This window comes from Nelumbo lutea, chromosome 2, assembly GCF_056320005.1.
Source record: "Nelumbo lutea isolate HS-2025 chromosome 2, American lotus-T2T, whole genome shotgun sequence".
NCBI lineage: Eukaryota > Viridiplantae > Streptophyta > Magnoliopsida > Proteales > Nelumbonaceae > Nelumbo > Nelumbo lutea.
The window spans coordinates 33,987,076-34,005,400 of record NC_142685.1 but is presented as its reverse complement, the minus strand read 5'-3'; the positions used below and the strand labels follow the sequence as shown (position 1 = coordinate 34,005,400).

At 44.6% G+C, this 18,325-nt stretch overlaps 1 protein-coding gene across 1 annotated transcript; it reads right to left on the bottom strand.

The window, feature by feature from the left end:
• Positions 1 to 153: 153 nt before the first annotated feature.
• Positions 154 to 7,181, bottom strand: LOC148869757 (cellulose synthase A catalytic subunit 9 [UDP-forming]). Its single transcript, XM_088972768.1, has 13 exons — positions 6,988 to 7,181; positions 6,701 to 6,896; positions 6,406 to 6,605; positions 6,213 to 6,312; positions 5,592 to 5,715; positions 4,066 to 4,332; positions 2,761 to 3,106; positions 2,407 to 2,670; positions 2,036 to 2,248; positions 1,753 to 1,939; positions 1,453 to 1,649; positions 1,008 to 1,361; positions 154 to 915 (listed from the first exon to the last, which is right to left on the bottom strand). The coding sequence occupies exons 1-13, from the start codon at positions 7,060 to 7,062 to the stop codon at positions 334 to 336; spliced, it is 3,105 nt and encodes a 1,034-aa protein (XP_088828894.1). The 5' UTR covers positions 7,063 to 7,181; the 3' UTR covers positions 154 to 333.
• Positions 7,182 to 18,325: the final 11,144 nt, after the last annotated feature.

The window sequence follows — 18,325 nt, the reverse complement described above, 5'->3', positions numbered from 1 at the left end:
GATAATGCAGGCATAAAAGCAGCAGATCGCCAGTAAGTTACCGGGAGGCCATCCAGAAGTTCTAACATATCATTTCATGTAGAACGCATTCTTCTTGTTAACATGGCTTATGAGAAATCTCAATTGAGTTACAATTCCCACACAACTGGCACCTTTTATCTCAAGCATCACTTCTATCATCAAATACAAAACTGAATACAATTATACAATACACTGAGAGGTAAACGAAAGTTCTCATTGGAGTTTTGCATCTCCTGTCTAGTACTTCTTTCTGTTTTTCACACCCAGAATGTACATATAAGACCAAAGATCAGATAGAAGAAAACAGATGCGTCAACAATTGATCCCGCATTGTTTAGTGTCAGGGCCCTTGGATTTAAGCACAAATGGGTCAATTCGGACCCAGAGCAAGGAGAATATGGAAGCTAGAAGCACTGACCAGATGACAACTATAGTTGGGGTCCGGTTCTGCCGCCCCATGAGACCCTTCAAGAATGGGTACAGATGGACAATCACCCAAAAGGCGAAGAAAAGCTTTCCGAACAATGGACCCCATGACTGGTAGCCATTGTTTATGGCGTCTGATATGCCAGCAACCACCCCAACCAGGTTGATGATTAGGAGGGTGGTAGGAGGGATCAGCAGAGTAGTCCACTTGAAGGCATAGAGCTCGCCGAACTCTTCATCATCTGAAGCCTTGGAAGTGACAGTGAAGTTGGTGTCAATGCCAGCCAAGATCTTGAGAAGGCCTTGCACAACAGCAAAGAGGTGGGCTGAGACACCACCGATGACCCAGAACTGCTCATTCCTCCACCATTCCTCGATGCTCACTCCACTCCACCTCATCTCCAGAATGCCGGTTGCAAAGATTGAGATGAAAAGCGCAATGAAGAAGAGACTGGCGAATGTGCTTATCTGGATCATGAATCACAACAAACAGATATGATGAGCAAGACTTCTCTGGTCTATGTATTTTGTTATAAACTAAAAGATTGCACCAGCATTACCGTGGGCATGATGAATTTTCCGGTGAGCAAGCAGACGGCAGGGAGGGTGCAGTAAGCAAGAAGAGGCAAGGAGGTGAATGGGTAGACAGTGGTGTTGACGTATGCGAAGCGCTCAAGCCAGTGCAAGTGTCCACTCTTGTAGCCATACCAGAGGGGACTATGGCGACTGAAGAAGATTTCGACTGAACCAAGAGCCCATCGGAGAACTTGGTTGAGACGGTCTGACAGATTGATGGGCGCAGACCCTTTGAATGCAGGCCTCTTGGGCATGCAGTAAATAGACCTCCAACCCCGGCAATGCATCTTGAAGCCTGTCAGAATGTCCTCCGTGATAGACCCATAAATCCAACCCAGCTGCAGATCAAAGAACAAGCCATCAGAGATGCAGCAAACAAAACAAACAAACCTTGTAGGAAAGGTGTAAGGTGTTACAGCAATTAATTACCTCAGTACCCCATTCAGTTTTGTCTTCGTAGCCACAGCTAATTACATGAATGGCTTCCTTGAGCAGAGCTGCTGGGCTGGAAGAGGGAGGGACACCTCCTTGCTCCATTAGTGTAGAAGTCACAAAAGTCGCTGATTGTCCAAATTTTTTCTCGAAATTCATTTGGGACATCAACAGCTCCTTGTCATCATCCGTTCCTGATCACAAGAAATCAAGAAATCAAGAGCCCATTTAGTTTGAATGGAGCAAATTAAGTAAGACAGAGGGGTCTCAATGTCTCATCTAGGCCATGCAGATTACCTTGTTCAGCTTCATACTTGTGCAGCTTCTTCCGACGGCCAAAGCAAGGGCAGCAGTCACAACTAACCATCTTGGGACGCTTTGGACCTTTGGGGGGCTCGTAACCATAGAGAGCTTGTCGTCTAAAGACGCACCCAGTACCCACATATACTGGACCCTGAAGTCCATCTAGGCCTTTCATGTTAATCTGCAGAAACCCAGAAACAGATTTTCTTATCGAATTTAAGTCAACCACCGCAAGAGTAAGAATTTAATCCAATGATGGGTCCAGAGTTGGGATTACATCAAAGAAGACTGTGTTTCGGTTGGCATATCGATCATGCTTGTCAATGCCATCGAACCTCTGAGGAAACTGAACATAGCAAACCTTCCTTCCGATCTGGGGGTCCATCAAGAAACACATTGCTTCTCGGACAGCCTTGCTGTTGTTTATATAGTGATCACAGTCCAAATTCAGCATGAAAGGAGCATTAGTGAGCACTGCAGAAACCCGAATCTGCAAAAAGATCCACAAATAAATTAAGGGTCTTTGTCAGATGTAATTAATGGTGCAAATTAGAGGAGTCCAAAGAGGGAAATCACCAATTCACCATTAGACTGTTCTCATCTCAGAATCCAACAGACATAGATGAGATGGCTGGTTTAGATCCTTACCAGAGCATTCATGGCACCTGCTTTCTTGTGATGTTGAAAGCCTGGTCTCTTCTCACGAGACACATAAACAAGGCGAGGAAGCTCATTTCCTTCAGTATCAAGACCTCCACTGTGACCAAGAAAGACTTGAATCATACCAGGATGATCTTTAGTGTTGTTTCCTGGCCATGGTGTGCCATCCTGCATTATCCACCCTGTTGGAGGAACCTTCATAGCCTTAGCAACCAGTGCATTTATTCTGACCTTGAATTCTTCATATTCTCTCTGTCAAACAACAAACAATGGTGCAATTTCAGCACAAACACTTCTAAACATTTTACAATTGAGATTCTCTGTGTGATGTTAGTTGTCAACCTTCATAGCTCGACGCTCCTTGACGAATGTAGGCTGGATTTTGTCCTTGAGATAGTCCATCTTGAGAGAGAAGTACATCTCTGGAGCTCTAGGCTCAATGGAGAATTTCTTGCAGAAGGGAACCCATTTCCGAGCAAACTCGGCAGTTTCAGAGAGAGATTCAAATGTAAGCATGGAGGCTCCATCATCAGAGACATAGCAAGAGATCTTATCGACTGGATAGTCCATGGCTAAGATCGAAAGCACAGTGTTTCCTGTAACTAGAGGTGGTTCCTTCAATGGGTCCACTGTACTCACAAATATATCCACCGCAGATAGCATCGATGGCTCACCTTCTCTCTCATACCTGCAAACGAAACACAACCCAGGAGCATAGATTTGATCTTTAATTAGTTATATCAGTTACTAAGGCCTGGTTTGTTTGAAGTGCAATTTTATTTGCACTGGTGCAAAAATATAGAGGCTACATTTGGTTGCAGTTCTAATTTTGACCGGGTGCAAAATTTGTACCCAGTTAGTTTTACTTTTGTTTGCATGTAATTATGATTTGAATTCCTACCTGACACAAAATTTGTAATTATTATCTCTTTTGCACTCACTGATAGTATAAATTTTGCATCCCAAAAATTGATACAAAATTTGCATCACCTTCCTCTCTTACCTCAATTCTTTTTGACATGCCCTCCCATCTCCACACTCTTTCATGCAAGGTAACAGCTTATGCCCGCTGGAGTCGCCTTAGGCTAAAACCATATATCACGCTCCCTGATTTCACAGTTTTAGCCCAGCGCTATTCCAATGGGCATAGCTGATTTGCACAACCAAATACTACAAAATCAAATCTAGAGCAAAATTAAACTAGAATTTATGCTCAGCCTTTTGGCTCCCATGCATTTGCAGCCGTGCAAATGTCAAATGGAATCTGTACTGCAACCAAAAGCAACTAGAAGTGCAAATTCCAATTTATTTTTGTTTCAGCTTTTGCCTTATTTTTGTTTGCGGGACATCTGAAGCAAACAAGTTAATCAGAATTTGCATTCTTCCAATTGAATTCTCATTAGCACTCTAATGCATTTGTACTATTACAGATGAAATTGCGTTACAAATAGACAGCTTAAAAATTAGCACTCTAATACTAAGATCCGGTCCCAACTCAAGAGTCCAGGTACAGAACAAGGTCGATATCTTCTAAGTTAAACTGTAACTGAATTTCAGGGTCCCGGTTAAGGGCTGAATGATTAACCCCGGTTAAACCAATAAGCCGTGACCCAGCAGCTTATCTACTACAGTGTAAGACAGAAGTACCTGAGAGAGAGACGATCGAGGTAGGTTTCACGGTCGATGGGGAACCATTTAGGGAATTGATCAAGGATCCATGAGATGGCAAACCAGATCTCGCAGATGACAGAGGTAAGCCATAGCCCAATGGCATCATGCACCGGGTTTAGTATTCGATAGCGAAGAAAGAAAGCGAGCACCACCAGACGAATCACGATGATCATTCGATATGGGTTGACCAGGCTAGAAGCAATCGGTACTTTTCTTGATAGGGGTTGTCTCGCTTCATCCGTCCTGCATTGTGTTGCACCATAACATTATTTATTGCTAATGAACAGGAGTAGGTTTGTAATTCTTGAAAGAAGACAGATGTTACTTTGGTAAATTCCTCTCTCCAAGTTATGCGCCAGATCAGGCTTTGCACCTACTAGTCTCTGACGGGCCTATGCCCAGCCTAACCCAGGTTCTGGGCCTAAATAGTAAGCCCCAGCTATAGGTGTAAAATAGGTGGCTGGGCCAGCATGGCCCAGGTGCTGGCCCAGCACGATGCGGGCCATGTTTGTCAGGACCTGCACATATGATACTCCCTAGCTGGGATGCTCAGCCTGGCCCACGTGCTTAGTACTGCACAACCCGGCCCATGCTGGGCCTCCTTCCTCGATCCATCGGGCTGTGCCAGCACGGCCTACAAAACCGTGCCATGACAGTCCAGCATGGCCCGCATTACACCTATAGCCCAAGCCTGTTACTTTTATCTATAAATGCAATAAATAGTAATAATGTTTTATATTATATGTGGTAATACAAATTTTATTTTAAACATTATATAGTATAAATGTAACATAGGTATCATAACATATATTAACATAAAATAGCATATATATACACATGTACAAATTATAAATAATTTGCATAAATATAAATATTTATGGATTGGACCAGGTCTAACAATACAAAACTTAGGCCCAGGCCCAGAATTTCTGAGCTGGGCTGAAATGGATCACCCAGATATCATCGAATGGCAGAGTTGATTTATCCATCGTTAAAACTAAGTTGTCAATGGGTCGGATCTACTCAAGAGAACCAAAATGACTGATAGTTCTGGTTCTGTGGTGTTGCCCGATTAATAATTGAGTTGAGACCGGTTATTGCCATTCCAAACTGATAGAGACCCAAACCATTATAAATTTAATAATATAAAAGTCTCCTGATTTCTGTACTTTTTATTATATTTTATGTTTAAAATATAAAATAGTTCATTGAAAACATTTGTTTTATCAACATCCAAACAGTATTATATTTTATGTTTAAAATATAAGTAAATTTCATTAAAAGCATTTGTTTTATCAACGTACAAACAGTTTACTATCTTGCTATTATCAAAAATAAAAGTTTAAGATGTTATTATTATAGATGTCAAGTAGTCGTGTCAGATACCCGATTATAACGATTAATCATTGTTTCTGGATCTATTTTATACACCCTGTCCAGGAATTAGACCCGACCCATTGGCAGCTCTATTTAAACAATAGAGATATAAAATTTACACATACATTGGCATATCCGGGTCAACTGCATCGTCCGGGTCAGGACCGATATTTCCTTGCTGCCTCAATTTCCAGTCATCCATGCGCTCTTTCCAGCTTCCCTCTTTCTTGTCATCCCACTTCATATTTCCTGTATTTATAATATCTAAAAGATTACTGATTTGGAACTATTTTATGCATCAAAAAACAAAACTGGACACTGCTAAATTGGCATTCCTTTGATACTTCAATACGGGTTAAGAAATATGGGTATGATCTCAAGGGGGAAACCCATTACATGCACACATGGATCGGATCATAAAAGAAGATTATGATGGGTTCCATACCTTGTCTAGATTTTGCTTGGAACCCTAATAAGGTTGCAATGCAATTCGAGTCAACTCTAGTCCAAATTAACCTATGCATAAAAAAGAACATAGTCACAAAGCGTAATGCATCGGGTTCTGGTTTGGGTTTAATTGGGTTGCCCAGTCATCAGCCTTTACCCAATCAAACATCGGGTTCAGGGTTGTGTTCGTGTAAGGATACGGATTATTGTTGCAGGGATCCAAATGACTTCTCAGGTTGATCCGGTCCATTTGATGCCCTACTTCACTATATCGACACTACAGGAAGAGTGTGTCTTACCAGGGTCGTCTGAAGGGTAAGGATGTATGCGTTTATGGAGTGAAGATGACAGCATTTGATCTCCATAGCCATGACCTGAAATCGGGAACTCACCACTCACCTGCTTCCATAAAAGCTCTTTAATGAGGAAACGTATATATTAGACTTTTCAGCTCTCCCACTATTAATAATGCCAAATTACTAGATCTCTTACCGGCCGGGATTTTGCACCGGCAATAACCGGAGGATACTGGACGTTGTCGTCGTCATCGGGTCCCCTTCCATAGCTCATCTTTCCGTGGAGCATCGCCTCTGCGAGATGTTTCTGCTTGTTTTGCTCGTCCTCCATGTTGAATTCGTGCTCCAGATCATCCACGTCTTCTTCATCTTCGTCTCCCTCAACCCTTGGGCTCCCTTCATTTGATTATTCAGAGAAACAGAAATCAAACAAAGAAGATTGTAGCAGAGTTCGAGCTTGTGAAACTGATCTGTACATCAATATTCAATACCTTTGAGACGCTTGTACCGAGTCTTGCACTGGGGACACTTTTGGTTCCCTTCTCGCCTCTCATACTCGTAGCAAGGCCGGCACACCGGAAATCCACACTCGTTACAGGCGACGAACAGGTCTCCCTCGGCTGTGATTCCAACCTCATCTCCACAAATCTCACACACCTGACCATCCAAGGCCTTCAATGGCTTTGGCTGCACTCAAACAGAACCGAAATTTTAGCGTCGAACACATTATCTGGTAGACATGTTTGGTATTCGTTTCCTGTTTTCATCACAAATTTACCTCTTCATGGCCATGAATGACAACGAGTTCATTCCTGTTATGAGATCCGGCGACCAGCCCAGCACTTGCCTCCATCGTCGTTCTCCGATCGAAGCGAGGGGAGCCGGAGAATGGAGGCAAGCTTCTTGGGTTGTTCCTTTTATGACCAAATCTGTAAAGGTGAGCTCTCTATCTCACCAAATGCGTCCCGTCCGTTGCTGGGAGTGTTGGTTGCAGAGTCTCCATTGCCGTGAAGTTAAGCTACTGGGTACTTGTATTATTCAACCAAAGCCTGGGCTTTTTCCAACGACCACGTTGCAGATGTATTACAACATTTTGACGAAATTGCCCCCAAATTTTTTCTGAATTGCCCTTTTAGTCCTTTGGTCCAGATGATATCTTACCTACCACAGTCCCTTGAAACCCATTTTTCACATGTTTGTTTGGATGCAATGAAAAATGAGAAAAGAAAAGAAAATAAAAAGAGTTTCTTTGAGGAGAGTTGGTTCTTCTTGCTTCCTCACCCTCCATAACTCTCCATTTCTTGTGTTGGAAAAGATTAGAACCATGGTTTTCAAAACCGGATGGCCAGACCGGAAAACTAGGAACCGGACAGGTGATTGATTTCGTTTTACCTCAGAATCATTATTTTCCCAAAAACCACTGATTTGGCTAACAAATCATTGACTCGGGTGATCGAACCATTTGAAATATTTAATGGTTTGGTCATTTTTTTATTTTTTTGTCAGAATAGGCCATCCGTTCGGTTCGAACGGTCAAACCGTTTGGCCCAAGAACTGGACCCTTGACTGGTTCAGTTTTAAAAACCTTGATTAAACTCTATGGAACTGCTAATGAGCCTGAATCTTTTGTAAGCAAAAACCCTTCAAACACGGCACCTGACCGTACATCAGGAATATCTCAATTCATAGGGAGATGTTCCTAAACCCTAACGTGTGTATGGATAAGCGAATATCTATGGCTCTATGCTTAGAGAGTGTATGCAAAGTTTTTGCTTGTGGGTCGGATTATGTATTTATGTAATCAGATTGGATTCAGATGTTATATTCAATATTGATCGGATTGGATTTGGAATTCGCCCCCATCTAATCTGATTAAACCCGAATCTGATTATATGATATTATTTATTAACTTTAATATATAAATTTTATATAATTATATTCAAAATTATAAAAAACTATTCTATGTATTATACTATATATGAATTTATACATATAATAAATTTAATATGTTATATTTATATTAATTTATTATATATAAAAGTTGAAAATTGAATAAATTTTTAATTTTTTTAATACTTTGGAAAATTTATAGCGGTCCTAATCCAACCAGAATCTGTTAGAATTTTAATTCGAATCTGTCTTTAAATCCGATTAAATTTTGGATCATATTCGCATAGATTTTCAACAATTGGATCAAATATGGATTTTGCCGCATTCCATCGGAATCCCACCCGATTACAGCCCATAGACCTATTCATAGACTGGGCTTAGACTATGAGTATTTTTGGTCTTGGATTTCAGGCTGAATCCATTAATATTTGGACAAAACCTAAGCCTAAAATTGACCCATAAACAGGTTTACCTGCAGCCTGCAGGACTGCAGTATATTCCATCCTCTTTCATAATAGCTGAAGTGACTGAATAAAAAAACTTATTGCTTTGTCTTTTAGTTAATAAAAAAGATATTTCAAGGCATAATAATCAACTCAAATTCACAGCTTCAGTCATTTAAAGAGTTTACAACTTTCTTAATAATTTGTTCACTAAGGCTATATTTGGTTTGAAGGAAAAGGTAGGGAAAGATATGAAAATCTATATAAGATTTGTAAAGATTTTCTTACTTTTTCTTTCCTTTTTCTGCATTTTCCTTCAAACCAAACATAACCTAAAAGATAAAACAATAAATCATTCAGTTTACTCAGCTGACAAGTATGAAAACACAAATTTGAAACACCCATCTAATGCATAGAATGCCATAAATTAGGTTTGCATGTAGAGCCCAAGACTGGAGGTTGATATCTTGAACCAACAGTTGGTAATGACCTTTTATTGCCTTAACTTTTTCTTATTCAAATACAGATTTTCTTTTCCTTTCTTTAATTTTTCCTGCAACCAAACCCTAAGTAAGAATTAACCCAATCAGTTTATCTCAGCCATTTGATTGAAACATATGCCCCTGATTCTCATCCAAAAATTCCCCCAACTCGGCTCAATTGATGGTGTGTATTACTCAAATCAGAATTTGGAATAGTGGTATCCACATCAAGTATAGTGTCAACATCCACAGATGAGAGTTCAGACTTCAGAAGAGGTCAGCTGTGGGATCAGCTGCAGTTTACAGCAAGACTGATCACTGTTTGTATTAATTATTTGAAGGCATAGTCCTATCAAATGTGCAATCAAGAGGATCAGAGTATGGTATTCTTTGCATATTGTCATAATCAGAGAGATGAGTTGGCAGATGAGACAGATGCTTGGAATAGAAGGATTGCAAATGAAGACAGGTCTAAAGTTAGGTTCGTAAGTTGGGGCTTCTCCATCATATAACTTTCCTAACCCTCCACCTTATTTTTACTAAAAAAACACCTTATTACATATCTAGGGCATAGCATGTAAAATGAAGGAAAAAGGAATGATTTCCTAAACTTTTCTATTTTATACATAAAAAAATAGCTATGGAGAAATGAATATTTCCTGAAATTTGACGAGATAAACATTAAGAGGGTTCAGCTTACTCTCTCACTGATAATCATAGTACATGTTGCTACCCATCAAGCTCATCAGTCTTCTAATTGACTTACAGGTCAGAGATGAACAATGTTAGCGAATATAAGTGAATTTGGAACAACACTGGAAAGAGATGAAGTGCTCCAGTGTTTATTAAATATCCAAGGTTAAGGTATCGATACCTATTCGTTTTTTAACCCATTGATTTATTAAATAATAGGAGTTAGGACATGTGGCCATTTTGAAGGTTAATATTTGATGGAGCGCGATCCGATCGGTCTTAGCTGTCCGCGGCCTTGCTTCTGAACGGGGTAGCAGGGAACTTGAAATAGAGGAGACGGGGAAGCTCCGGGGGGAACCCGGTGTAGAGGCTCCAAAGCTCAAGTTAGAATCCTTCAAAAGCAAGGTAATACCAGATAGCGCAAAGTTTGCATACCTCGTTTATTGGGGGGCAGGGGGCTCTTATAATCACTTCGTGCACTCGCCCCGAGGCCCTTGTCAGGTCGGGTATGATTACCCTTGTGCTTGTCAATTCGACCGTCGTCCTTTCTGCTGAGACAGAACCGTCACTGCCTAACCGTCTTTCTAACTGGAGATGGCGGTGTCAGTGGCGGTGGCAGGTGGTCATTTAGAGTGCTGCCGCCAAACGTCAGATCCCAAGTCAGTCAGGCTCGGCGCCCTCGGGCACGGACTTCCTTAGTGTCAGGCATGGTACGACTTGTTTGGTTTTGGTGCCCAGAAGGTGATGCGAAGTGCTGAGCAAGGCGAGGTCTTGAGCTCGGAGGTGTATCCCGAACTGTTACAAAGTGGGTCAATTCGGCGAAGTGTATCCCGATCTATTACAAAGTGGGTCAGTTCGGCGAAGTGTATCCCGAGCTGTTACAAAGTTGGCCAGTTCGGCGAGGTGTATCCCGAGCTATTACAAAGGGTGAGTTCGGGCCCCCCGTAGGGAGTTCAGTCCGCTGGTGTCCCCTTGTTCCCGCCTAGGCTTGGCCCCTTTTGCCGAGCTGTTGTTTCTGCCACATGTCACGTAATAGAGAGGTCGGGCCAAATCTTCTTTCATCAATTGCCCCCCACTCCTTGCGCCGGGGGTCTTGCCATGGTGCAGGGAGTTTCGCGAGGTGACAGGTGGATTTGTCCCGCCCTTCGAATCTTCACTGTGCGAGTTGCTTTTGTTAGGGTTCTTTCGGTTTCTGAGAAGGCTGGAAACGTGCTCACTCAAGAACGCTGATGGTTGTGACAGCGCGCGTTTTAAATTTCAAACCAATTCGCGCCGCTGGGACGTGACAGCGGGTCATTTCAAAAAGGCGCGCCACTGCTGTACGTGTGCGGGCGACTGTCAAGGAGACATGCGGCGCGTTAGTTTCGGAAAGACGCGTGTCGAAGTGACGTCGGTTTCAAAAAGACGTGCGCTGATGTTTCACTTTTTTCGAAAAGACGTGCGCCATTCACGTCTCGACCTTAAGGATCGTGCGGTCAATAAAAACGTGGGCCGTCGAATCGTCTTCGATCTGTACGGTCGATTCTTGGTTACTGTAGCTATAAATAGTGGGGGACCCCAGTCGGTTTGTCACTTCTACGGTTTGTCTACTGAGCTCGCGTCCAACCCTTCAGCTCGCGTCCAAGTCTTTTCCAACTCGCGTCAAGGCTGGTTATATAGCCTTCACGGTTCTTTGGCTTGTTCTTCAAACTTTCCGGTGAGTACTTTCCTAAATCCATCTTTTTCCCCAATGTCTAGCTTTGATAGCTCAGACGATTCTTCGAGTAGGGCCGATGTAGGTTCCACCAACCGAGCCGTGTCCCCCGACTGCCTCAGTGATCTTGAGGTGGAGCTTGAGGACTATGAACCAGTAGGCCGAGTCGCTTCAGGCAGTTTGGCGTCTACCTCCCGCCGAGGTCGGATGCTAGACAGGTTTGGTCCTTCGACCATGACGCCTGAGGGGCTTCAATCCATACTTATGTCTTACAACCTTCCTGGGGGGTATACATATTTTATTCCTTCGGGTAGCTTTCCTTGGGAAGAAGGTCCTGACGAGATCATGATTTTTTGAGAGCAGCTCGCTGCGGGGTTGCGACTTCCTTTCTATCCCCTTCTCGTCGAAGTCATAAACCACTTCGGTGTCACCATTGGCCAACTTCATCCGAACTCTATTCGGAACCTGGTGGGGACAGTTTCCCTTTTTTGCGAGCAGAACTTCCCCTTAGACTTAGAGATATTCTCCTCTATCTTGATGCTCAAGAGACAGGCGGGTTCTCTTCCTGGGGGGAGACGGGCATATTACCTTTCTCCTCGCCAGGGTTTTAAGCTTCTGCACGATCTTCCTAATAAGGTCCCGACGTGGAAGCGGGACTACTTCGGCGTGCGAAGTGCACAAGGATGGCCCTTTCAGACCGGGTGGGGTGAGGCCGCTCCTGATTTAGGCGTGACTCTCGATAAAGAGACGGTGAAGGGCCTCCGGCAATGGGCACAGCAAGGTTTAAAGTGCCACCACTACTTAACGGAGGCCAAGCTTATTGCAGCCGGCCTGAGTTCGGGTAGGTTTCTAGCTATGCGGTTTTCTTGCTTGCTCTGTTCTTTTCGTTTTTTTCTGATGCCTAACTCATTTCTGCAGGTGTGATGGACGCGGAGAGAACTCGTGGGGGGCGTTTGTTCCAAGGTATGAAGAGGAGGAAGCGGGTCGCCAAGCGAACTCGTACCGAGCTGCCCCTAGATGAGGAGCCCCAAGTTCCAGACCATACGTCGGAGGATCTGCCTAGGGAGCCCGAAGTGACTCCACCGATGCACGAAACTGTCGGGGCACCTTACGCCGAGACCACTCATACGGGCGCTCCTGCATACTCAAGTGCTCCTGCTCACTCCGGGTCCGCTCATACGCGGGCTGGGCCCTCGGGCTCAGGAGCTCAAGGGGAGTTTAGGAGCGTGTTGACGCTGAACTACGCTCTTTAGAAGAGTAGGGACGCTACTTTCCCTGAGGAGGTCACGGCGTGGACCGATCTTCCCTTGAATCGGGTCGCTTGCCGCGTCGTAACACATGCCATGGTGGTAAGTTAGATTCTGTCTTCCTTTTTTATTCTGTTGCTTCTGCTGTTATTGCTCACTTGTTTCTTTTGGTAGGTGAATTCTTCAATTAATGCCTTGGCGGCCCAAGTGGAGAGGAGCTCACGACAGGCGCGAGCTGCTGAGGCTGCCGCTCATGCTGCTGAAGAAGCTTTCTGTGCTACAGAGGCAAATACCCAGGCTGTTGAGGCGGCTGCTTACGCTGCTGAAGAGGCTGCTCACGTCGCGATGGCCAGGCAGGCGAGGTCTCAGCGTGACGCCGAGGCCATGGGGGTAGTTGTTAAGCATATGGCGGACTTGAAGTTGGATTTACAGCATCAGGTCGAATATCTTAAGGAGGACATCAGGGAGAGAACACAGATTTTTTCCCAAGGCATTGAAGACGCCAAGAAGAAGGCAGTTGAGGACTACATTGCCTCTCCGCGTTTTGACGATCTCATGGTGGATTCTTACATAAGGGGGTTCAAGTTGAGTCGGTGGATGATCCGGAATACGTACCACGACCTCGATGTAAGTGCCATATCCACTTCGCGTATAACTCAGGAGATGGCCAATGCTGCCGATGGCGAACCGAACTCTGAAGGAGAGGCAGGGCCTTCAGGTGTTGTTGAAGTGCCTTCTGATGGCGAAGAGGTGGCTCCGGGCATGTAATTTTTTTTTTTAGTCCTTTCTGATGGCCAATGTACTCCTGTTTCTTGCAATGGAATAGATGGTCTTTTTGCCCGTGTTCTTTTTCCCGGAACTGATTCTTTGTCGGTCACTTTGTCCGGGTTATTATACTTCCGCGATCTGTTCTGCCGCAAACTGGTTTTTCGCCAAGCTGATAATATGCTCGACTTCTTTGCGTGTTTACGCCGAGGTTTCTCTTGGCTTGCATCGTGGCACATAGGACCTGATTTCGTCCACTTCGCTTGGTGGTTTATAAGTAGTATCGCCTTAAGTTCGCAATGTTCCACGCTCGAGGTACTTGTTTGCCTTCCAAGGTTACGAGTTCGTATGCCCCCCCCCCGAGCGCTCTTTTTACTTTATAGGGCCCTTCCCATTTAGGTCCGAGCTTGCCCACGCCGGGTTCGGGCACCATAATCTTACGAAGGACCAGGTCGCCGACTCGGAAGCTTCATTGCTTTACTCTGCTATTGTAGTAGCGAGCTACCTACTGCTGGTATGCCGCTGTTCGGATGTGCGCGAGGTCCCTTACCTCATCCAATAGGTCGAGGTTGGTACGTAACTCCTCTCTGTTCGTCTGATCATCGTATGTTTCTAATCGCAATGTTGGTACTTCGATTTCTGCCGGGATCACTACTTCAGTGCCGTAGGTGAGGTTGAAGGGGGTTTCTCCCGTGGTGGTTTTTTCGATAGTTTGGTGAGCCCATAAGACACTTGGTATTTCTTCGGCCCACAATCCCTTAGCTCGATCCAGACGTGATTTCAGTCCGCGCAGGATGGCTCTGTTCATTACTTCCGTTTGACCGTTTGCCTGTGGGTGCGCGACTGACGTGAAGTTTTGCCAAATCCCCATGTTCTGGCACCACTCTTGGAACTTGATATCCTCGAACTGCTTGCCGTTGTCGGAGATTAGTACCCAAGGTAACCCGAATCGACATACTATGTTCTTCCAAAAGAAGTTTTGTATGTTTCGAGTCGTAACACTTGCCAGAGGTTCAGCTTCTATCCACTTCGTAAAGTAATCTACTACAACAACTAGGAATTTTCTTCCACCTGTTGCTGGTGGGAATGGCCCCAAGAGGTCGATGCCCCATTGTGCAAAGGGCCACGGGCTGGCGAGGTATTTGAGGTCGGAGGCAGGTTGATGGTGAATATTGGCGTGCTTCTGACACTTGTCGCATTTTCTAACGAGCTCGACAGCTTCTGCCTTCATCGTTGGCCAGTAGTATCCTTGTCGAAGTGCTTTTTGGGCGAGTGCTCTGCCCCCCAAGTGTCTGCCGCACAAGCCTTCATGATTGTCGTGGAGTACGAACTCGGCTTCAGCAGGTCGCAAGCAACGCAAGTAGGGGAGCGTGTAGGACCGTTGGTATAACCGTTCGTCTATTATGACGTATTTGGCTGCCTGGCGCTGCACCCTCTTGGCCGCATTGCGTTCTGCAGGGAGGGTTCCGTCTATCAAGAAGCTCGCGAGTGAGTCGATCCAGCTAGGCTCTGCTCCAAGACGGGAGCGACCTCCTCTGTCCCCCCGAGAATACTAGGCCGAAGTAAGTCTTCTATGTAAACAGTTCTCATGTTGTTGTGACTTGTACTGGCTAACCAGGACAGGGCATCGGCCTCAATGTTCTCTGACCTCGGGATTTGCCTGATGAAGTGTGACTGGAAGTTGAGCAGGGCTTCTTTTACTTTGGCCAAATATGCGATCATGGAGAGCTCGCGTGCTTCGTACTCGCCTGTAACTTGGTTGACCACGAGCTGAGAATCGTTGCAGATGACCAAGTGTTTTGCCTTTACCTTTCACGCTAGGTCCAGCCCAGCGATCAGTGCTTCATACTCTGCCTCATTGTTGGATGCCGCGAACTCAAAGCGTAGTGCGTATTCTAATTTTGTGCTGCCCGGGCCGCACAAGACTATTCCAGCCCCGCTGCCTTGCCGGTTCGAGGAGCCATCCACGTGAAGGATCCAATGCTCCTCATCCCAGTTCGCGCTTTGTCTGACTAGGAGAGATGCCACACCGGCTGCTACTTCATGGGGTTCGGACTCTATGGGCTCGGGATCTCCGGGTTCGCCCGAACTGGGGACCTCGGGCTCAACCTGTGGGGCTTCGTGGATGAAAGTGCACTTGGCGATAAAATCTGCCAAAGCTTGGGCATTAATAGCGGTTCTTGGTTTGTACTGGAGGTCGTACTCGCTGAGTTCGATGGCCCATTTCGTCAGTCGACCGAAAACCTCGGGTTTGAGTAAAACTTGTCTCAGAGGTTTGTCAATCAGGACGATGACGGTGTGAGCATGGAAGTATGGGCGGAGTTTTCGAGCTGCTGTCACTAGGGCGTATGCTAGTTTTTCTATCTGCGGGTACCTTGCCTCTGCTCCCTGCAAAATTTTACTAACATAATAAATGGGTCACTGGACCCGGTCTGTTTCTTTTATTAGCACCGAACTGACCACCTCGTCGCTTGCCGAGAGGTACAGTTCTAAGACCTCGCCCACCTCGGGCCGGGCTAAGGTTGGCACACTAGCGAGGTAACCTTTTAGCTCGTCGAACGCGAGCTGGCAGTCCTGAGTCCTCTCGAACCCTTTGCCTTTGATTGCTTTGAAGAAAGGTAGGCAGCGGTCTGCTAATTTGGACATGAAGCGGCTTAGAGCGGCTATGCAGCCGTTTAGCCTCTGAACTTCTTTTACTTTCCGTGGTGGTCTCATATCTAGAATGGCTTTTATTTTGTCCGGGTTGGCCTCAATACCGCGCAGAGGAGGTCGGTTCAATGAAGGTTGTCTCAATGGGGAGAGGAAAGGGGATGCTTGTGGTAGGAGGGTTTACAGGTGCCACTGCTTGTGGCGCGTTCAAGCTGGGGATCCCATCCACCGAAAGGGGGATGGTGAACTGTCCAACGCACACCACGGGGACTTGAAGTTGTTCCCCGGTGGCGTTTGTCTCTGTGCCACGTCTGGTGTTGCTGGAGGAGGCCATGAGTGTTGAGTTTTTTGAAGAAAAGGGGTTATCGAAGTTTGGAGGGAGGCTTTTTGAAGCGTATTCTCACAGACGGCGCCAATTGATGGAGTGCGATCCGGCCGGTCTTAGTTGTCTGTGGCCTTGCTTCTGAACGAGGTAGCAGGGAACCTGAAACGGAGGAGATGGGGAAGCTCCGGGGGGGAACCCGGTGTAGAGGCTCCGAAGCTCAAGTTAGAATCCTTCAAAAGCAAGGTAATACCAGATAGCGCAAAGTTTGCATACCTCGTTTGTCGGGGGGCATGGGGCTCTTATAATCACTTCGTGCGCTCGCCCCGAGGCCCTTGTCAGGTCAGGTATGATTACCCTTGTGCTTGTCAATTCGATCGTTGTCCTTTCTGCTGAGACAGAACCGTCACTGCCTAATCGTCTTTCTAACTGGAGATGGCGGTGTCAGTGGTGGTGGTAGGTGGCCGTTTAGAGTGCTACCGCCAAACGTCAGATCCCAAGTCAGTCAGGCGCGGCGCCCTCAAGCACGGACTTCCTTAGTGTCAGGCATGGTATGACTTGTTTGGTTTTGGTGCCCAGAATGTGATGCGAAGTGCTGAGCAAGGCGAGCTCTTGAGCTCAGAGGTATCTATAGGGCAAGTCAGTTCGGCGAGGTGTATCCCGAACTGTTACAAAGTGGGTCAGTTCGGCGAAGTGTATCCCGAGCTGTTACAAAGTTGGCCAGTTCGGCAAGGTGTATCCCGAGCTGTTACAAAGGGTGAGTCCGGGCCCCCCGTAGGGAGTTCAGTCCGCTGGTGTCCCCTTGTTCCCGCCTAGGCTTGGCCCCTTTTGCCGAGCTGTTGTTTCTGCCACATGTCACGTAATAGAGAGGTCGGGCCAAATCTTCCTTCATCAATATCCATCTTAGAGATATTTATCCGGGCTCAATTGTTGAACCAGCCTGCTGATTGGATTGGCTATAAAGGTAACTTTAGTTTAATAATTATACTATTATTAAAAGTGTGAATGAGATTGTGGAACTTCCATTTGATTAAAATCTTCCAATTTTTGAAATCCATTTCTCTCTAATTATAATGACAGAAATGTAACTTTAACAATCAATTTTCTCCTCATTCATATCATTCTCATTCAGTATTAATATTTAAGACATTAACTCCCATTAACATTTACTGAATCCTATTATTGACTAAAATATCCTTAATATTTAAGACATTAACTACTACATTTCTCTTCATTCAATTTCCTCTTATTGAGTCTTATATTTAAGGTATTAACTCTCATCCTTTCATTAAATATATTAATTAACCACATTAAAGAAAAATAAATGTAATGAAAAACAAATGGTTTTATTAATGATATAAATAAAATACAAATTTAAAACCAACCCAAAAATAGAGTTGTTTTCCCTTTGTTGGTTAGGCAACAAAATGTTTTAATCCTTGATGTAATAATAAAAATAATAATAATAATAATATAATCCTTGAAATAATAAAAGATAAAAGATAAAAGATAAAAATGCACAAAAATACACATTATTTACTATCATCATTAGGGGTGCAACTTGGGCGGGTCCAACCCAAGCCCAACCCAACCCAACTTGAGCTTTTTTTCCATGGGTTAGACCTGCATTTTGGGGTGTGTGTTGGGCCTAGGCCAAAAAACTCAAGCCCGACCCAACCCAAGCCCACGTAAAAAAATACATAATATGTGTATTGTATTTACATAAAATATTTTTCTAATTATGTGTACATGTGTATATGCATAAAGTATGTAAATGTACATTTGTAAATGAAATTTTTACATATTTTCAAATGATCCCACTCTTAAATTGGGTCACAAAGCCCATTAAAAGATGAATATGTAAAAATATATACATAAATTCTTTGGAGAAGTACAGACAAGCTCAATGTAGATTTCTAATTTCCACTGCAG